This window comes from Hemiscyllium ocellatum (genome assembly GCF_020745735.1).
Source record: "Hemiscyllium ocellatum isolate sHemOce1 chromosome 27 unlocalized genomic scaffold, sHemOce1.pat.X.cur. SUPER_27_unloc_2, whole genome shotgun sequence".
NCBI lineage: Eukaryota > Metazoa > Chordata > Chondrichthyes > Orectolobiformes > Hemiscylliidae > Hemiscyllium > Hemiscyllium ocellatum.
In genome coordinates this window covers 1,268,452-1,291,423 of record NW_026867487.1, presented here as the reverse complement: position 1 = coordinate 1,291,423, position 22,972 = coordinate 1,268,452, and the positions used below count along the sequence as shown (strand labels likewise).

At 41.1% G+C, this 22,972-nt stretch overlaps 1 protein-coding gene across 1 annotated transcript in view; it reads right to left on the bottom strand.

Moving 5' to 3' along the window:
• Positions 1-22,972, bottom strand: part of LOC132807651 (deleted in malignant brain tumors 1 protein-like) — an 83,825-nt gene that overhangs the window by 42,308 nt on the left and 18,545 nt on the right. Inside the window, exons 2-6 of the mRNA XM_060821703.1 lie at positions 11,282-11,596; positions 10,408-10,722; positions 6,294-6,611; positions 2,301-2,618; positions 147-495 (exon numbers count right to left, since the gene is read on the bottom strand). Of these exons, the coding sequence (XP_060677686.1) occupies positions 147-495; positions 2,301-2,618; positions 6,294-6,611; positions 10,408-10,722; positions 11,282-11,596 (1,615 nt within the window). The remainder of the gene's footprint in view (positions 1-146; positions 496-2,300; positions 2,619-6,293; positions 6,612-10,407; positions 10,723-11,281; positions 11,597-22,972) is intronic.

Genomic DNA, 22,972 nt, shown 5'->3' with positions numbered 1-22,972 from the left:
GTTTTGAGAGTTGGAACATTCGTGATGATGACGCACCTGATTGTTGACGGCAGGAATGTGAACCGAAAGGGTGCACCTTTGTCACATTGCTCCCTGAAAAGTAGAGAAAGATGCTGATTCTGTCAGTAATCAGTGTTTGAAATGACACATGAAAAATGAGAAGATTTGTCTTGTTACCTGAACAAAGGACACCTGCATCTTCACTGTGGTCACAGTTGTTTTGACCCCATGGATTTCTCTGACATTGCCAAAGGGTTGACTCATGTGTTGGACAATCAATCCCATCAAGCCAAATAGGTCCCATCCCTGCTCCGAATAAGCGAGCGTAAAAATCAATGGACAGGATAGAACCACAGCGCAACTGTTTACAGATTACTTCAGCATCTTGGAACTCGAGACTTTTCGAGCACAATGTTCCCCAGGTCCCATTGTAGAACACATCCACTCTTCCCTCACAAGGTCGCCTTCCATTCACCAGACGCATCAACTTGTGCTCTGTACATATAATAACAGATAGCCAGATTATTAGATTGTTGATGTCTTCCATACATATCTATGACTCTCCTCTGACATTCAACTCTGGTCAAGTTAATCAATAAGGTACATGAGATTCATTACTAAACGTTTGGAAGAATTCAAAGACATCTAAAGTAGAAGCAGATCAGAAGATGCAACATTCATGGGATTTAAAAAGGCATCCGACAAAGTGCTACTAAAATCTTCGAAGGATACAGTTTCTAAGGTTGTAGCCAGACGAAACTGACAGCAAACAGAAAATTTGAGGTCAAAGCAGATTGTCAGATTTGCCAAAGAATGGAAGTGGTGATCCGCTTGAACTCGGGCTGATATCATGCCTGTTAAATGTTGAGGTAAGCAATTTGGATTTGGTAATCCCAAGGCAATTTCAAACATCCCAATTTACAATAAATTAGAAAGTACATTTAGAGTTCAAAAGATCACGCATAAAGCAAGTATATCAAAATAAATGGCAAACATGAGTACCCAGAGTGATAACATTTTAATTCAGTTCAGTCTAATATAGGGAAATCTGGAAGAAATTGTAAAGAGAACATACACTCATTGCAAACTAAAAGTCAATCTGATAGAGAGCCACAGAGCGATCAAGGGATACACAGACAGGAATCACAATCCTAATGGCTGTGTACCAAACTAGAGAACATAAATAACAGTTGCTTCTGAACACAGCCTTTGAAACATTTTGCAGAATATTCACTTTACCCAGAATATTGACAATGGACCATTAATGATGCCTTGAACGCAGAGATTGGCATGCACTTGATATAGGAATATAATCCAGATTAGATTCACTGGAATATGAAAACAGGCGCTTCGACTCAACAAGTCCACACCAACCATTTGAAGAGTCATCCACCCAAACCCATTCTTAGACCCCTTATTAAACACTGACGAACGCACCGAACACGATGAATAATTTCGTTTGACGAAACCATCTGTCCTGCACATCTTTGCATTGTGGGACTAAACCGAAGCAGCCCTAGTAAACCCACGCAGACACAAAGAAAATGTGCAAACTCCACACAGACAGTCGCCTGAGACTGGAATCGAACGCGAATCCCTAATGCTATGAGGCAGCATTGTGAACCACATGTACCACTGTGCTCAGTTGATGTCTTTGCCGCAGATACTCCCTAATTCCTTCGACAGCAGTCCATGAAATCTCACATCAAAAAAATGAAAAAAGATCAATACAGAGAGTGGCCTTACCTGAATACATAATTCTGGAATCAAACCCAGGTCCCTGGCGCTGTGAGGCAGTGGTGCTAACTACTGAACCCGTGGAAAGACACTTTGTTGCAGCTGAGTATTATGTTCAATATAATCCCGACAGTGTGGAAACAGGCCCGTTGGCCCTATAAGTCAATACTAAATCTCCAAAAAGGAGAGGTCCCAGACTGATTCGCCCAATTAATATCTTACATTTACCCTGAATCAATGCACATAACCGACACATCCCAGAACACTGGGCAATTTAGCACGGCTAATTCACCTCACCTGTACATCTTTGGATTGTGGGAGGAAACCGGAGCACCTGAAGGAAACTCATGCACACATGGGGAAAATGTACAACTGCACATAGTTGCCCCAGGCCGGAATCAAAACTAAATCCCCAGGGCTGTGTGTCAGCTGTGCGAAACACTGAGACACATGCACCACTAAGTTCAGTTGCTGTCTTTGCTGCACATACTCCCTAATTCCCAATACAACAGGCAATAACGTCTCACATAAAAAAGGTGAATAACAATATAGCGTGGCCTTACCAGAGCACATAATTCTCACATCCTCTTTATGAGAACAATCGTCTTGGTGACCAAATGGTGCTGAAGGACATTCCCAGAGAAATGATTCATTTCCAGAACACTTCACATCTTTCAACCAAACTGGGCCTGAGCCCGGTTCATACGAGGAGGGAAGTGACATATCCATGACGTGTCCACAGCCCAGTTGTTTGCAAACCACTTCAGCGTCTATCATATCCCAGGAGTCGTCACAAACCGATCCCCATGTCCCATTGTAGTAAATCTCCACTCGACCTGCACAAGGGCTTCCACCATCTGACAGCCTTAACTGGATATGTTCTGTTAAATAATAAAACAGAATTTTATACTTTCAAAATCCACACCCTTCTTCATTCAATCCAGCATAGTATATTGATACATGAAATGCTTATACAAGGCAGAATGCATGAGAGTGATGGAGGAGTTAGTGCAAGTAGACTGGAAGCAAACTCAATATGGCAGCAACAGTTGATGAGCAGTGGAGGAATTTCAGAGCAATCTTTCAAAATGCTCATGAATGCAAAGGAAGGACTGTGGGAAAGGGGTGAATCACCCATGTGTCTCTAAGGAAATCTGGGAGAGTATCCAATTGGAAGAGAAGGCATACAAAGTGACCAAGGTCAACTGGAAACTAGAAAGTTGTGAAAGCATTAAAGATTAATATAAAGCCACAAAAGGGCTATAAATTAAGCAACATTTGTATGGGACAAAAAATACTCAGGAATATAAAGACAGATTGCAAATGTTTCTATAAATACATAAAAGAAAAACGAGTCGCTAAAATGAACATTGGTACTTTAAGGGATGAGAAGGCGTTTGTAGTTGTCGGATATATCAGGAAATGGCTGAGGCATTGAATTGGTATGTTGTCTCAGTTTTCTCCGTGGATGACACAAATAACATGCCAGTGAATGAGAAAGAGTCGAAGTTAGGCAATAAGTTAGGAATCAATCAGTACTATGTTATAGGTAGTGTTGGGCAAGCTAAAGGAGTTCAAGGTACAGAAGTCACCTGGCCCTGATGGAGTGCATTCCAGAATACTAAAAAAGATATTGTGGATATAGCAAATACATTTATTGTAATTTTACAAAACTGAATGGGCTCTGGCAGTTACAGCAGATTGGAAAACAGAAAATGTGACGCCACTGTTTAAAAAGGGAGGGAGACAGAAGATGGGGAATCATGGACTGGCTGCTGTACTTCTGTGAGGGGAGAATGCTTGAGTTTATTTTCAAGGAAGAAATAGCAAGGCAACTAGATGAAAATTATCCCGTTGGCAGACGCAGCATTAGACCATGAAGGGTAGTCGGGCTAGCTAATATTGAAAACATTACAGACACAGTGAACAACAGGGACACAGTAGGTGCGTTGTGTTTAGATTTCCAAAAGGAATTCTACAAGGTGCCGCACAAAAGGCTGCTGCATAAGACAAAGATGCAAAGCATTTCGGAGAATGCATTAACACGGACAGTAGATTGGTTAACCAACAAGAATCAAATTGTGAGAATAAATGAGTGCTACTCTGGTTGGCATTCAGTAGCTAGTGGTGTGCCTCAGGGATCAGAGTTGGGACCGCAGGTATTTGCAATTTACATCGATGATTTGGAGCTGGGGACCACGTGTAGTGTGTCAAAGTTTGGATGTGATACAAAGTTGAGTGGCAGAGTAACGCGTGCAGAGGGCTGTGAAACTTTGCACAGGGAACTAGATAGTGCAAGTTGGTGTGAAAAGCTCTGTCAAATGGAGTACAGTGTCAGTAAATGTGAAGTCATCCAATTCGGTGGGAATAACAGTGACAAGGGCTCGTACTTGAATGGTTAGAAATTGCAGCACGCCGCTGTGCAGTGCGACCTGAATCACACAATGTTAGTCTGTAAGTGCACCAGGTAATTAAGAAGGCACATGGAATTTTCTACTTCATTGCTAAAGGGGTTAAGTTTAAAAGCAGGGCGGTTGAATTGGAGCTACGAAACCGAAATCCCGTTGAGTTGTCCAAAGTCATGGTGAAGTGTTAACCAAAAAGGATTAAACAAAATTAGGTTGAGAGGAAGGAAGGGAAGTTTCGAAAGGAATTTTTGATACTTTGCTTATGGAAAATAATACTACCAGCCTTGTACTGGAACAATTACTTTTGAAATGGACAAAAGCCAGACTTACTGAAGCACAGTGAGATCTGTGAGTTCTCCATCTACAGGATATTAAGACACGGAAACAGTGAAGGCGATTGATTAAGCAGATGGGTGTGTAACAATGGACACATTAACTGGAAAATATTTGAAAACACTGAACACATTTGTCAGGCTTGTTGACTGGGATGGAATTTAAATCAGTTTGTACGTAACAGGGGAGTAATCTTACATAGCCGGAGGTAAGATGTGACTTGAATGAGATCAACTTGCCACAAGTAGCAAGAGGGAAGGCATTAGGAGGTCTATAAGTCGCCCAGGTAACAGGATGGGGATCCCACCTTCACATCAGTTGAATTTCGGATGAATTTTACATATTTCACAATGGTGCAAATAGATTCAGCTTCCGACAGTTTGCATGGATACCAAGCTGGAAATGGTCTTGATGGAAACCAAAGAAGGTGTCCGCAACTTCACATTAACCTACTTGAAGCCTGACTCGCAATACCACACATATGAAATGCTGAATAGACAATGTTCTTTGTTTTCTATCCTATCGATGGTTGTCATAATTTTATTCCTCACAGTCAAACTCGAATGCTTCGTCTCCTCTGCCCCAAGGTAAACAAACACAAACAGTCCAAAATCCCCATAATTTCGAAATGTCAGCCCAAGGAAGATATTGGAAAGACTCCTCGCCAGTGCGGCGGCGCTGCTCCAATATTGTGGATTCCAAAGTCACGTTCACTAATCTGTCTTTGACCAAAATGAAGTTTAATATACCTTCAGTGTGACTTCCCCGATCTTATACATAATGTATTGGACAATAAAGGTAAGTATTCCATATTCCGTCTTGAACACTTTAACTAACTGTCCCTCTACTGAAAGGATGTATTTGACATACCCATCAAGTTCCCTCTGATGTTCGCTGCTTTCCAATGTTCCACAATTCATCAAAGAGTACCTTCCTTTGCTTGTCATGCCCAAGTGTGTGTCGTTATACTTATGTAAATTAAATTCCATCTACCACTGGCTAGCCTTTCCGACTATCCATCTATTTCCTCCTGTAAACGAACTCTTCTCTTCTCAGTATTTAGCAGAGACCTAATTCAAGGTTAATTTAGGAATTTATGATCAACCCTCCAACATTCACTCTGAAACCATTTGAACATTTCGGTAGTTTCCTGTCCAGCCATCCATTCAGCATTCTTCAGAAATTTGATCTCAACCCAAACATTTCTTTCTGAATTGCATTCATTTTCATTTTCCATCACTGCTGATGTTCATCTAAATCAGTCATGTGGCCATCAATGCCTCGATATTTCAACATTCATTTCCAAGTATCAAGTCTTCAGAGTTTCCGCACCAGCCTCTAAATTCACATCCATTATTGAAGCACTACATCTCATATGATATCAGTGTCACTATTTCACATGCCAATCATCTCAAAACAAGTGTTTTATAAATCAATCCGTTTTCGAGTGAGTAATCTAATAAATTCATTCTGTTCTTTTTGTCTTCCCAGTACTGCAAAGATTTAGAAAAAACCTTCCGACTAATTAAAACCTCTATTGACAGAAATCTAGGTCTTCCAAACACACAGTTGTCATCTTAATTCGAAACTCTGCCCCTACTGTAACTCTCTCATGTGTCAGTTTTACTTTTGACTCATAAAGTCTTTGCAACTTGAATTTTCCAAAAACAAAGTTTCAGTTCTTCACACACATTCATCTGGCACATGCCTGCTTTCACCTGGACTAATACTGAAGAACGTGTGATACACATTCTCAGGAGACAGACATTTGTTTTGATAGTTCTGAGCAAGTGTTCCTGTGTAGCGTCTTCTTACCTGAACAGAGGATGACTACGCCACTGCTGTTGGTGACAGATGAATTCAATGGACCTGTGATCCTACAATCCCGGAGCTGAGATTCCTGTCCATGACACTGGATATCATGCAACCACAGACGGCCATCACTTTCCTCGTACTGTGAAGACTTATAAGTTTCTAAGGCATGACCGCATCCCAGCTGTCTGCAAACCACGTGGGAATCATTCAGATCCCAGAGGGTGTCCTGCACTCTGCCCCAGCTTCCATTGTAGTAAACCTCAACTCGGCCATCACAGCGGCTTCCCCCATTCACCAGTCTTGGCCACCAATTTTCATCTGCAACACGAAATGTATTTAGAACAACGGTTAACTTGAAGTGAAATATTCAAGAATTGACAATCAAAAGTAAATATACCATTCAAAAAAACGGATTTAACCATGGCTTATCTGATAGCTTTACAGAGAGTTCATCTTTGCCAGCTCATTTCTTTTCCGAACATTTGAGAGAGATATGGGTCAAGGATGAAATGAAGTGAATTATCAAGACGTCATGATGGATTTTGGGGAAGCGGACTGATGGGAGCCCCGAAAAAGTGAAATGAAATGCTTCCTGCCTAATCTCTCTCCGTCATTCCGAATTGATTAGACATTGGCACAGGCCAGGTTTGTGATGATTTTCCTCAATTCTGACAACCTCACTGGTATTGTCATGAATGTTCTGAGGTTGTGAACTCCTGATCTACTGACAAGATGTTGGAATATTTCTACCAAAAAGAATTCCCTCAACGTAGCTTAACTGGAAACTGAGTGCTTTAATTTTTGGTTTGCCCACTCTGGCCAAATTAAAAAAAAACTATCCCCTTGTTCACACGTTTTAGTACAAGTTATTAGACTTGGACAGGCGTACCTATAACGATTTGCTGGTAGTTTAATGATGATGCTTTCAATCATCTATTCCCATCAAAAACAAAATGCAGGTATCGAAAGACAGAAATTCCCAATGTAAGCCTCACCAAATGGGAAATGAATTCCCAACAAAATTCCTCGAACACTCGAGCTGCATCGGAAAATGGATTTCCGTATTTCCTCCATTGTTCCCATTTAGTGATTTTTAAAAATGTTAACACTGAGTTCTGCAGCATAATGTCAAACTCCCGGTCCCCATTTAACTAAGAATGTTTTTGGTTATTCTCCCCGGCAATTACATTATCTGCAGAAGTGTTATTCTCCTTTTAGTTAGGCAGTCAGGAGCATGAGTATGCATTTACATCTTCAAAAAATGAACATTGAATTAGGTCTTAGCTGAGAGGGCGTTTTCCCTGCTTCATTTCACTCTCTGGCCCTCCTGTCTTCATCCATAAAGCTCAAATTGATCAAACATCGATAATCTATAGTTGCCTCTTGATGAAAATGAGAATCCCATTCTGCACAAACTCTTTTGAAGGGAATTACAAAAAAAAAGCATTCTGAGAAAAATAAAAATTGACAGTCGCTATTTGAAAGGGAGATTGAATGTCCCAAACTCTTGTGACAAAAGAAGGTGGATTATAGATTTTTGAAATGTGAGAACTTTGCTCAGTAACAACACCTCTGACAGAAAGCATGTCTTTTCTCTTTCAATCAATTCCTACTCCTATTTACATGCCAACGTCTTTAAAAAATATTAATAATGCATGCAATTTCTGCCTAGAGACTTGTGACTGTTCCGATGCTCCCTGATCGGGTTTGACTTGATGGTTGCTCTCCCCTTAGAGAAAGATGACTGGTGGTCATTTAACCTGATGGTCTCCATTCGTCCAGTGAGTAGAGAGCTGCGAAGATTAGGAGCTCCATGGCAATTTCAGATTGTGGGGGTAAAGGAATAACGCTTTGGGTATTGTCATGCATCACAACCCAGCTATTCGGACAACTGAGCTAACCGATCCCACTCAGGGATGCTGCAGTCCAGGCCAATCGATCTTCTTTCATCTTAGCTCAGACTCCACTCATCTTCTTTCCCTAATCTTGTGCTCCCCTCTGTTTCATGTGTATGTTTTACACTTCAACCATTTAACTAAATGCGTGAAAGGTAAATAACTCAATTTGCCAATTGAATATCAGAAAGGAGAGATTATTAAGAGTCATGTGGCATAGTATGGAACGCAATTACATGCTGTGGGTTTGTGTTTTTTGCAAGTTTCCATTAAGAAACAGTGTGACATTTAAAAATGAGCTCATAGTGCCAGATATCGAGAAGTTGAAAACGACTAATTATGGCAGATACCAACTTTAGAAGAGCATACAGTGCACAGACAAGTGGCAGATAAATCTGATTGCAAAATTTGTGAGGGGGTATGTTTTGGCAACTTGGAAGATGACGTGCAACATGTACATGTCACCTTTTCATTATCCACTTATTGATGAAATGCAGTTAAACAGAAGGGCTGAGTGCTTCATGAGCTGTGACACGTGAATTTGACAGGATATGTGGCTGGGTAGCTAGGAATGCAACTTAAATTTAAGTTTGCAAATGGAGTGATTTGGAGACGTTATGGTGATTGTTATCCAGTTGCCTTTCAAACGATAGAAAAGCATTGTATTCCAGCATGTGCAACACATAATTCACAAAGGGTGGCCTGGTCCTTGAGGAGGTGAAGGCGATAAATATGAACATGCTTCTATTTTTTGACACGAATATATTGCACAAGTCGTAGATGGTCTTGAATTAAAGGAGCTGTAACAAATGCAGGCGTACGAGAATATGACTACTGGAAGAAAGCAGGTTAACGAAATTGCTCCCGTTAGCTGGTCCTCAGAAAACTGTTGGGCAAAAATGTGAAGGTTTGTGGGGAAAAGTGCCATGCACATTGTAATGACAGTGACAGTGTAGACACTATTGTCAAACCCACAATGGCATGAAGGCAAGATAAACTCAAACAAACGTCAAAGATCAGGGAATCAGCTGGACCACCTTTGGCTCCCCTAACAAATCCAGAATAAGATGGTTAAATGTATGATCAAGCTGATAGATTTCAGATGGTAAGTCATCGTGAGCCAGAAATTCTTGCTGGTGTAATTGTTTCAAAGATTGATGTGCACTTATATAAAAAAAAGTTGTCCAAAAATCTTTGTGGGTCAGGGAGTCGTCAAGAAAATCTATTGGCTTGTCAGAAATCCAATTGTTTGATATTCATTATATGTATCTACATTGACCCGTGCTGAATGTTATCATCAATGATCGACTTTTAGACAATTAGATTAGATTACATACGGTATGGAAACAGGCCCTTCGGCCAAACAAGTCCACACTGCCCCGCAGAAGCGCAACACATCCATGCCCCTATATTTACTCCTTACCTAACACTACGGGCAAATTAGCATGGCCAACTCACCTGACCCGCACATCTTTGTGACTGTGGGTGGAAACCAGATCACCCGGATGAAACCCACCCAGACACAGGGACAATGTGCAAACTCAGTCGCTTGAGCGGGAATTGAACCCGGGTCTCTGGCGCTGTGAGACAGCAGTGCTAACCACTGTGCCAGCGTGCCGCCCATTTTTTCAAAACTCATCCTCATTATTAGATTAGATTACTTGCAGTGTGGAAATAGGCCCTTCAGCCCAACAAGTCCACACCGTCCCTTCCCACCCAGACCCATTCCCCTACACCGAACACCGCGGGCAATTTAACATGGCCAATTTGCCTAACCTACACATCTTTTGGACTGTGGGAGGAAACTGGAGCACCCGGAGGAAAACCACGCAGATACGGGGAGAATGTGCAAACTCCACACAGAGAGTCACCTAAGGTGGGAATTGAACCCAGGTCACTGGCGCTGTGAAGCAGCAGTGCTGATATCTGTGCCACTGTGCCGCCCAAAATGCCCACACATATTTATTAAAACAATAAAATATGGTGGGTGCAGATAGTTTGCAAACTCGCAGAAATCTCATCAATACAATTATAAAGTTTTCGAAGAATCTTAATTCCCAATACTTGTGTGTCAATTTTACCACATTACATTTCATGCATGGCAGTATGGGAAGCCAGGAGGATTAGTTTAGATTTGACACTTTCAGAGCAATGCCGCCAATGCCAGCGCCACCACTTTAACAAACACTAATCTTCTTTTCCATTCCATCCATACTCACCAGAACATACCAGGGTAACATTGTTGTGTCCACTGCAATCCTGGTGAGTGTCTGAAGACCGATGGCACTTTTTCAGCTGAGTCTCATTGCCCGTGCATTTAAAAACCTCAGAACCCATCAGCACAGTACTGCCTCCAGAATGAGCAGAGCTCGAAAGAGACACGGCCACTCCACAATGAAGCTGCGCACAGACCACATTGGCGTTTTTAAAATCCCAGTCAAGACCACACACTGTTTTCCAGGTGTCACCAAACTGGACCTCCAGTCTGCCGAAACATTTGGAACTTCCTTGGACCAACCTCGGAGTGACGTGGTCTGAAAAGAAAAGCATTGAATCAGAAAAACGTTCAAACAATACGAACTCAGATTATTGAATGATGAACATTCATTTGATTAATAGCAGATCTGGCACATTCGGATATAAGTTGTTCCATCAATCTGTGTGGCTTTGTAGCCCTGTCGATCCCATTCATGTTCATTCCCCAGAATCCTGACCCTCAGCTGTTTGAGTTAACGTGACTTCCAGCCAGCAAATAAACGATATAAAGTGATTGTGCCATCCAACACAATGTTGAATCTCATTAAACATTGATTTGTAAGTCTGATAGTGCCAGCGATGCAGGTCTGTCAATGTGGCTTTAAGTGACATCACAATGGGCACCTGTCCTGTCCCTTCACCGGAGTGGAAACGGTAACAGGTACTTACCTCTCCCATTACCTTCAAGTATTCAACAGTTTAAATAACGATAACGAATCAATCAGTGATTCTGTTATTTTGATGTTAATAAGTATTGGACAGTTAGCATATCCTTTTCTGTTTGCACACAGCCCCGAAATTTGATAAAAAGCACAAGGAACGACAGTAGGTTTTTACCTGAACAGATGACACCAGCATCATTGTCGTGTGAGTAGTTGTGGGGATCCCAACTCACTGATTGACAGTCCTTCAGAGCGTGCTCGGTCCCCCTGCACTCAACATGCCTGGTCACAATGGGTCCGGATCCTTTTCCAAAGTGAGCCCCGCCCGGGGCAGAGATCGCGGTGCCACAGTCCAGCTCCCGACACACAACTGCAGCATCTCGCAGATCCCAAAGAACATGATCGACTGTCCTCCACTGTCCCCTGTCGTGAATCTCCACTCGGCCAGCACAAGGACTGCCCCCATTCTCAAGTCTCAGCCTCACCGTCTCTGGAAAATATCGAAATGGTAACCAAAGTGAACAATGTGCAAATGTGGAAGCTCTATATTGCAGCCAGCATTCGAGGCTCACAATGCAATGGGAGTGAGGTCACGGTAAAAGTACACACAATCGCTATATAACTGAGTATATCTATTGTAGATGGTGAAAGGCAAAGATCATTTCTTTAAAAAAAATGCTCACTCACAAAGAGGATCAGGCAAATGATTCCATGAGAAGGTTTGTATTACTCATTCATGAAATGTGGGCGCACTGAATGGCGAATAAACACTACTGATCCGCCCTGAGAATATCTGAAACTGAAACGTACTTCCGTCTGTCACAGGCCGAAATATTGTGGGATGTATGGTCATGTGAGCATGATGTCACTGTGCAACAGTGAGTGAAATCGTTTATATACATTGCCGACAGCAGCACTGTGTGTGCAGATGAATCTTTATAGCATCTCCATGTATTGTCTTTCTGTCTCATAATGGCAGAGTGCATTGGAACCGCTTCTTTTACACCCTCCTCTCCCCACGAATCCTGAAATGAGAGACCTTAAGAAGTATTGCAACCACCACCTTTCTGTTATGAACCGACAACTGATTAACGAGTGAGCATTAACACATGCTGTTTATCACCACCACTTCGCATTTGAGCAGAAACATCAGAATATAGGGATTCCAATCCCTTGAAAAATAACATGCAATTACCTTCACTGTTGGCCTGGGTATGGACAAGTCTGTCTGAAATAGAGAGAAGGGAATTAAAGTGTTAAAAATCTATGCAAAGCTGAAGAATAAAGTAAACAGATGCAACAGCTGCGGGGAATATATATCATTACTTGGCGAAATAAATTTGTTTGAAAAAAGGGTGATTGGAACATGAAATGAGTTGCCAGTGGAAATGGTTGTGGCAGATACGTAAAGAACATTTTAAAGGCATTTGGACAAATGTTTGGATAGAAAAGGTTGAGAAGGACATGGGCAGCGTGCAGGGAAATGGAGTGAGTGTGGGCGGACATTTTGGTCGGCATGGAACATATTATTCCGAAGGGCATGTCTCCGTGATATGACTCTATGAGTGTATGATAGTTGGAAATTTGACATCCTGTTTTCATGCAATAGCGACCACACAGGAAATATATTTACAGCAGGGATCAATTATTGTCATTTTTTTCTGACAAATTTATCTGAATTGTTTGCACACAGAGAGACACCCTGCCAACCCAATGACATTTCTGTTTGTCACTGCACTGCCGACTTACTCAACATTGTGATGATCCCCGTAGACAGCAGTACTGCTCTCCAGTGACCAAAGCGTGGTGCCCCCATCCAAAGATTTCAGGAGTTTAGAAATTTATTCGATTAGCAATGCTGAAATAAACATTGACTAACAGTGCTTAGTCAGCAACTAAGTGCCAAAAGCATGTCCTTTTTTGTAAGTGCTGCATTTGCCATCTTTAAATTTCGGCTTTATCCTTTTCCCCTATTTACATTGTGGCAACATCACGAGATTCAGTCATCGACAATATCCAGCAGGAATTCTCCTTTTCCCCAATTCCAGAACATTAGAATTTATGATGGATCGAAAGAAACAGTTGAATATGTAACTGGCTACAAACCACTTGTCAGAACAAAAGAAGGCGAGCATGCGGTCCAAGTGCCGTTGTGAACCTCTTTGTGCATACTGCTGAATTTGTTCCATTACCTTTCCTTATTCCCCAAAAAATGTCGTTGTCAATATCTTTTACCCACGGGCTTCTGCACAGTGGACAGGATGGTGAGGAACATGGATTGTATTGTTTTGGAGAAAATGATTACGAGTTTACTGAACTTGCCCTGTTAATGATGTTCATTAATGACATATTTTGTTCCTCTCCCAAGCTGAAAAAGGAATTCAAACGTTTGTCCAATTTTAATTAAGTTAAAATGTCTTATTTTACACACGGTCTTCTGCACTGGGGACAGGATGGTGATGAACATGTATTGTACTTTTCTTAAGAAAATGATCAGTAGTTTACTGAAATTGCCCCGTTAATAATGTTCATTAATTTGTTCCTCTCACAAGCTTAAACTGGAATTCAAACGCATGTCCAATTTTAATTAAGGTAAAAATTTCTTCCAAAGTAAGATAACGTTTATTGATTTTTAGTTTCCTGCGAATTCTTTACCTTGCATCTTTTGAAAATTCTAAACAGCTCGAAATGTTTCCTTTGGTTCTTGGGATAATTTCATTTCTACTTTCAGGCAATCAGACAAGACCGGCCATCTGTCAATGTGTTAACAGATGGTCACTCACTCTGATTCATTGAATCCCTGCTACACAACGTCTCCTATCCCTTGCATTCACCGATGTAACTGATCGTTTTACCTCCTTATGATGCGTGTGCAATATTGCTACAATTTAATGTTCAATCTTTGTTGCTTCAATTTTTTGTATCGTACTCAGTGGGAGAAAACGAACATCGAAAATCGAAAACAGTACATTGCAGCCTGATGCGTTTACTGGGATATTGCCCTCATTTATCCAATAAAACCCTGCAGGCTTTGCCCTTTCTGAGCCTGTACTTCATCATACTTACTTGAACCACTCATCATATCACCTGTTCTGTCCCATTTGCGTTTCTGTAATTGATATATTAGTGAGAAATTGAATCTATTACTTTGTACAGTGTTATATTCATGTCAATATACTCGAACATTCAAGAGCTCTGTTGGTCCAGTAGAACGAAGGAGATATATACAACTCTGAAAATCTTTTGAAGCACTGCATAAGGGTGTACAAGATAGGCTGTTACATTTAATGCGATATATTAGACATTTGATGTTCCTCACTAACCGGACAGTTTTGGAAAACAACAAATCCACGTCAGACCAGTGGCATCATAATGAACACCCGAGCTGATGGGAGAACTGATGCAAACCTAGGCTGCAGAAGCATCAGTGTTTGCGATTTGAGACAGTGTGTAATTATGGAATAATCTTGGTTGATTTGTAACTGCTGTGGCCATTTGAACTAGTTTTGCAAAATTTAATATCTACGCTATATTTCTCTTGCAACAGTGTGGAAGACATAATTTGCAACGTGGAATAAGGTGACAGTCAATGCAATGACAGTGTACTGCACATTTCACTCCGATATAAGAGCACATAAATATAAGAAATCGAAGCAGGACTATGTATCTTGCCACCTCAATCCTGCTCCACTTTCAATGCGATCATTGCTGATCTTTTCTTGGATTCAGTTACACTGTCCCGCCTTTTCAACACAGCCCTTAATTCCTATACTGTGCAAAACTTCATCTATCTTTGATGTAACCACATCCTACAATTCTGAGACAACTGTTTCACGGTGCTGGGAATTCCACAGAATCGCAATATAACTGTTCTGGTACTTTCCATTCACAACCACCCACCCCCCCCACGCCCTACACCCCAGTGGGAACAACCTCCATATTTCAGTCACATCTATTCCCTTTACAATTTTATGTTTTGCTATAAGACTCCCTCCTAATTCTTCTAAATTCCATGAAGTGCAATTGTGGTCGTCTCAATCGCTCCTCATAAGTGAACCCGCTCATCTCCGGAATCAATGCTGTGAACACTCTCTGCTCCTTCCCCAGTGCTAGTACACTGTTTCACCAATACAGATTGCTAACTACTGCAAGCAGAAACACGAGATCTAGCGAGATAGCAAGTTGATTTCCAGTCTGTTTCAACTACACACGAGGGACATGAACATCGTTTTGGAACTTGATTTTAGCATTTATTTCGATTTCAAAAAATAATCTCAAGTTGACTGAAATATCGTAATTCAATTAATTGTAAAACGAGGTGGGATATCCAAAGGAATAAAAGTATTGACAACAAAAAAAGGGGAATTGTTGTGATTTTTGAATGAGAACTGACAGCGAACATACATTAATCACTAAACTTAGAAACTATGCAAAATGTTCAACTCCCATTTGATATGATTTCGCTCGTTGATGGCATAAAAAACTCGATTAGATTTTGCCTTATACCCGAGTGGTGGAATTAAGTTTAGAATAAAGAATTCCAATCTCAGTGAAAGAGAAAATGTATCATTGAAAAATGTTGCCTGAAAGTAATTCTCCCAATTATTTGTTCTTGACAAATAAAGAATTGTAAAAATAACAACAGTGGATTAAGAAGTCAGATATTCATTACTTTGGGAAGAGGTGAATTTTGAACTGGGTTATGTAAGTTGAACCGGTCATATTCCATGTGTTTCCCTCATTGTTCAATAAACAAGCTAGAATTGTGAAAGAATGATCGCACCTTACATTGCTGCAATAAAGTACACCATACTTTGAAAGGCTGGTGGCACCCGTCGCAAATTAACTATATGTACAAACTTTAGATTATCTTAACAACTTAAAGCATTCATCACCAACGTTCTGTTTTGAACTGGCACCATCAAAGTTAACTCCAACAACTCAACTAAGCTCCTTCACACAATCTAACAAAACTGCTGGCTCACCATCTAAAAAGCCACACAGAAAATTGCAGTACCGGACTTATAGGTCCCCATCCTGATTGAATGACACCGTTGTTTCCTGACTAATGCTTGATGAAGATTCTGTAATCCTCGTCTTCATGTATTTTGAAGAACCTATCCTCAATGGATCAAGTGGATCATGAACTTAGATCAACACCGCAAGGTTGGATTTTCAGTCATGCTGGCCGAGCCATGTTTTTGTAAAAAAAACATAGAAAAAAGCGTCAAAAGTTTAATTTCCTAAGTTTAATCGTCCCCGAACACATTCATCACTCAAGAACAAATTTGGCAAGAGGTTCATTCTGGATATTTCAGTTCTTGGCAAGATGAAAATAATTGCGTGAACAACATGTACGAAGACATGTCATTTCTGTATCAATCTCGAATACGGGGAACATGATTTCAAGTAACATAGGTATGTGAATACTATCACACCATGGTTATACAGAGTATTGGAATATTCTGAGAGAATTGTACATGTGTGCATGAGTTCAATCAACAGTAGACAGAGCATTGATGGTTGTTTTCCTGATACAGAGTTCACTATTATCACAGAATCCAGTGCACACAAATGTAACAGACAACCGTTCCAGCTGTTCAGATTTTCTTGAGAAGACTGAAAGTTGCTTCTTCATTTGCTTGCCTGAAGTGATAGCACTGGGAACAAGAAAAGTCAAAGATAGACAAGATGCGTAAAGTGCCTCGATACTTCTGTTCAGATCTTCTCTAAAACTAAGTTTGGCACAACTCTCACCAGAAGATGTGGCAACGTGTTTAAAATAAATTAAAATCTTCGCAAATCTCACTGCCAGCAAAATAATGTTATGCTCAACCTTGCCTTAATATGCAGCAGTCTTACCCCTGAGAGAGAAAGCGAATTGGTCAAATACGGAGATAGATGCAGTGGTTTCTGTCGTGGTTCATCTCAAGCAGCTCGGGACACAGTACACAGTGCTATACGGTCGGTTCCCCGTCACACAGACCGAGACAAACATTGACTGAACCTGGAGCACCACCAACTCGCTGAAAATTGCTCTTTGGTTTCCACGATAGTTTGTGGTCTTCCAGATCAAACATTTGGCCCCGACTGAGTGTTTCAGATTGACACTTTCCAAGGTCCAGTGCTACGTGCTGAGGGATGCATTAAATCTGCTGGCAGTTGCCGACAAGGCACAATGGATAGGCAACTGTCTGAGGTGTTCCTGATGAATGTAACTTTCGGGTCCATTCAGTTTACGGACCATTGCGATGCTTCAAATACTTATAAATACAGTCAAGTCCAAGTAAGAGATGCTTTTCGTGTCTTTGTTGAATAGAGTCAAACTCCAATGTTTGTTTTTTCAGTAATACAGTATACAAGTAGGAGCAAGTCAGGATTGCAGATGTTGGAGATCAGAGTTGTAAAGGGTAGTGCTGGAAAAGCACAGCGAAACAAGCAGCGTCGGAGGAGCAGGACAGTCGACGTTTGGAAAATGAGATATTTTTCCTGATGAAGAGTTTATGGTAGAACCATCGACTATCTTGCTCCTCGAATGCTGCCTGACCTGATATGCTTTTCCAACACAACACCTTTTGACTACTGTACAGAAGTGACCCGTTCCAGGGACTAGGCATGCATGTACAGATATACTATGAACAAAGATTTCTTTAAAAAATCATTAGGTAAAGACTGAAATTTTAACCACTGTCTGGTACAGAAAGAAGAGCTATTGATATTGAACTGGGTGGTGACAATCATTCGATCAAATTCAGTGAATAAGAAAACTGGCTGAAAAAAGAACATCAAGGAACAGTGGATGCTGGAAATCAGAAACAAATGAGAAATTTCTGGAATACCTTCGCAGATCTCGCAACATTTTCGGACAGAAAGCAGTGTTATAGTTTTGTGTGAAGTGACCCTTCAATTATTCGCAGATGAACAGCTAACTGGGTCCTTTATCACAGCAATTATTCCAACAGTTCTCTCGGAACAAATCGCCTGCCATGATTCCAAAATTACAGGACTGTCTCAACAACAAAATGTATCAAAGCTCCTTTGTTTCACTGAGCATGTGAACGGCGCTGTATAAATGCATCACTATCGAGAAAGTATTGGAATGTAAAGTGAAGAAATACTGACTAAAATCAGTGGCATATCAAGTTTCTAGAAATTCAAAATGCATAGCTTCTATTTTACATTCTCCCAAATATTGACTAATAAATTAGTTAGATAGCGTTCAGCAGTTTTCCCGGCTACACCCAATGTTAAACCAGAGACAGACATGGTTTCCAAACACACTCGAATTGTATGAGTAGGTCTTCAACTCTGTCAGCTGTACAGAAGCTACGAATACATGCAACGATTGGAAGTTTAAGGGAGGAGGGGAGGGTGGAGTTTGGGGATCTCTGACACCACAGAAACAGTCATAGAGAAATGAAGACAAAATACTTCTTATTCTATATAATGTCCATATTCTATCTCTCGCAGGCTGACCATTATATTATTGTTGCCACATATATGTCACTAATTATTGGCCCATGAATGGGTAAGAGAATGTATTCAGTAAACCATAACTCACAGTTCAATAGCTGCAGAAGAAGTAAGTTCAGGAGGGTTACAAACATCGTCCCAGCTGGTGGTACCAGATCAAATCTGAACATTAGCTGAGTGCTGTTTCACAGATACTGAGCAGCAGTTAATGTATCAATTAACTCCTCGATTTCTGTCAGTGTTAGTTCCTTCACACGGCTGGTACTGAGGCCCGTGTTTCTTTCCAACAACCAATAGATTGTGATGTGTGCGGACTGTGAACTGAGCACTGTCTTCTACACCAATGAGAAGTGATGTGACCATTAATGGGCACAAAGACACCGGTTTCCAAAGTGCAGCTCATCGAGAGAGATCAATGACGTTAAAGATTTTGACTTGGAAGCGAGTCCTCACACCAGAATCCATATCATATAATCACACTACCATAGGAGGTTAGTGGTTGCGGATTCATTGAAGACGCTGTGCATCTCAACATCTCCTCGAGCAGCTGCAGAAACAGCTCAATTTCCACTTCTGCACTGTACACTCTTCAGGATTCAAAATGGACTCCAACAACTTCAGAGCAAAAAATCTATCCTTTCTCTGGATTACAAGTCACCCCTTTCCTCTTTTGTCTATCCGTCTCCTGTCAGCATTGGTCTCAGCAGAGCTGAGCAACATTCACCTCGTCGCCCCCAATCAACAGAACCTATTCTGAGACTTAATTCTACCCTTTCCTATAATTAGAGGCCTGTTGTCTTATTCTCTGAGCACTCTGATCATCTTTTCCTGTCTCTCCTCCTCACCCTCTGTCCTCAGTGTGGAAAACTGTCATTCTCCGGTACAGTCAGATTGTATTCAAAATATTACCTCGCGTTTTGGGCCCACTGATGCTGTCCGACTTAACATCTTCTTCAAATATTTGCCTTTGTTTTTAGTTCCACTTTTCCATGATATAAAAAGTGTTTAATCATTGAACCAACTTTAAAAAAATTCTTAAGTAGCTCCCCAAGGATCTTATCGTCTTCTAATCACAGATCTTGATTTCTATTTGTCTTTTGACAAACTGCTTCACTCATCTTTCTCAGTATTCCTAACAATATTTGACGAATCATTATAATTTGGTCGAATGTGTTCAGCAACTTATTTGCGAGAGGAAATGATTGTTTTCCTTTTTTTTCTTCCTCTGAAACTTGTGCTCAAATTTCAAATTCCGTTGATTTTCCTCCTATCATTGTCAGCTCCTATGGGACGGATACGGTGTAATACTGCAACATTGCACAATCTTTCAAATTTGGCAAATATCAGATTTCCATTTGATATCCCTCACCTTTCAAATGCGCGGGCCCTCACATCATGTCAACTGTGACTTTAAACCTATAGAGTGCAGAACATAGAATAATGCAGCATAATGCAGGCCCTTCTGCCCTCGATGTTGCGCTGATCTGTGGAAAAATATCTATGCTACAGTATTTCATTTTCATGCATACATCCATCCAATGACCATTTAAATGCCCAAAATAATGGCGTGTGTACTACTGTTGCAAACAGTGCGCTCCACGCACTTACAACTCTGTGAGTACACACAGTGTACATCAATGTACACAGATTGGTCAAATCATTGGAGAAAATGTGGACTGCAGATTTTGTAGTACAAAGTCGAAACGTTTGGTGCTGGAAAAGCACAGCTGTCAGGCGGCATTCGTGGTGCAGAAGAATTGACGTTTTGGACATAAGGCCTTCTTTGGGAATGTGGCGGAGGGGCCTGGTCAACTGAATTTATTGGGACTAAATGAAATGGCAATAGATTCAATCCCTGCAGTGCGGTATGGTGGCACAGTGGTTAGCACTGCTGCCTCACAGTGCCAGGGACCTGGGTTCAATTTCCGCCTCAGGCGACTGACTGTGTGGAGTTTGCACGTTCTCCCCGTGTCTGCGTGGGTTTCCTCCGGTTTCCTCCCACAGTCCAAAGATGTGCGGGTGAGGTGAATTGGCCATGCTAAATTGCCTGCAGTGTTAGGTTAGGGGTATGGATAGGTTGCGCTTTGTCGGTCGGTGTGGACTTGTTGGGCCAAAGGGCCTATTTCCACACTGTAAGTAATTTAATCTAATCATGTTTCGCCCTAATACAATGCAAATTTTTGCACATTCTGAAAAATCAAAACACAACTCTGGCAGTTTAGGGATGCAAAATGTGAACTAACTGTTCTAAATTTGAGGAAGGGGGAAACCACAATGTACAGGCTGTCGTGATTAATGCAGTACTCGGGCCTCTACCATAAGCACTGTCATAATAGGCATTAATTAGGATCAGAAAAAAATTGTCATGATGCCTGGGATGGAAATCGTGTTTGAGAACGCTACGAATTTTGAGTGGGTAACTATTATACGAAAATTGGATAACTTGATCCACGTTGTGTTCACGGATTTTGGAAGATCTATATGAAGATCCAACATAATAGACTTGCGTTCAAAATTGAAGTACAAGTTATTGGAAGAAATATACTTGCCAGGACAGAGAATGGGTTCATAGGCAGGAAAAATAGTGCATTTTCAGTGAAAGGAGGTGACCAATGGAGCGTGTGGATAATGGACGGAGGGACCTGAGGTATTCATAACACACTTCAGTTATTTTGGCTGAGAATGATCAAAGATGACATTGCAATGTTTGATGATGAGAAGGCGCTTCAATGCTTACGGGATGAGTTGGGCCACTGAGCAAATACATGAAAGATGCAGTCCAATTTGAATGAGTGTAAGATTAATGACATTGAAGGGAAAATTGGAGAGGACAGAAGACCAGAGTTTTAAAAAAAAGACATTTAACAGTATGTTCGTGATGACGAACAAAGAGAGGTGGTGACCCGGTACATCCGCAATTGGAAGCAAGGGAACAAGTAAAAGATAGAAACGTAAGTGCTAATTTGACCTTCTTTGAACAAGGGGTTCAGTCCAAGTGTAAAGAAATCTTTCCACAGTGATTGAACAAGACATTGCAGAGACCCTTAAATTATTGCGTGCCGGTGAGAATGCCTTGCCTAAGGTACAGTGCATTGCGTTGGAATGGTGGCAGTGAAATCTTCCAGACTGATTTCTGGCAGTGCAGATGTGTCCAGTAAGGAAACATTGGATTCATTGGGCTCATATTCCTTGGTGAGGATATCATTGAAACGTAAATATTTCGATCGGCTTTGAAAATCACGATGAGGGCTTGATGTTTAACCCGTTTCAGAATATCCAGGGAAAGGGGTCATGATCTTGGGACATGGGTGCACAATTCCGGTAAGGGTGGCTGAGGTTTCATCACTCACAGGGTAATGTGAGAGTGGAATTCTCAAAAAGATTGGATTGTCATTGAGTACATTCAAGAACAAATGCATAGTTCCCCTGCCAGCGTGAAGTCAGTGGAATTTAATGGGAAAAGGTCGAGATCCAGTGACCGATCAGGCTGCTTTCGTCCGAGAGACAGAGAGAGAGAGAGAAAGACAGAGGTAGACGTAGACAGACCGAAACAAAAAAAAAACTGAGACAGGGCGTCGATTGGAAATGAGTTCATGCTCAGATCACCATGAAGTCACCTGATGAAGTAGCAGCTCTCCAAAAATACGTGATTTCAAATGAACCTACGCACTATAATTTGGTGTCGTGTGAATTCTGACTTCATGAACATAAAACATGGAATTTGAAAATTTAAAAGCATTTCTCCACGTGAATCGATATTGAAGGTCGTGTCATTCTGGCAAGAGTTCCATTGAAACAGGTGGAGCAGAAGATTAGCTACAAATGCAGGCCAAAGTGGAGCTCGAACAAATGTTTCCTTGTACTTTGGAATATGAGGACCAGTTAGGTAGATAATTTAGATATTTTGGTGTATTCAGTTGTGGAATGGAATGCAAATCACGAACTGCACCTCAAACGATTTCCCTGCAGCCAACTTCACATTGCTGTTTAAAATTCAAACATGCGACATGGGCATCGCTGCCTTGGTTAGCATTTATTACCCATCACTACTTTCCTCTGGGGAAGTTGATATTGAGCTGCCTTCTTGAAACTTTGCAGTCTATTTGCTGCAGTCAGACTGACAATGCCATGAGGGAGGAAATTTCCAGAATTTTGACCCAATGACAAAGAAGGAATAGCGACATATTTTCAAGGCAGGATATAAAACATATCATACTAAAGCGCAGTACAGACCCTTGGGCCCGCGATATTGCACCTATCTGTCACACCAATTTGAAGTCCATCTAAGCTACACTATTCATGGACGTCCATATGCTTGTCCATTTACGACTGAAATGTATTTAAAAAGGATGATGATTGCCATAGAAGGGAACTTTCCCAAATATCTGCTGGC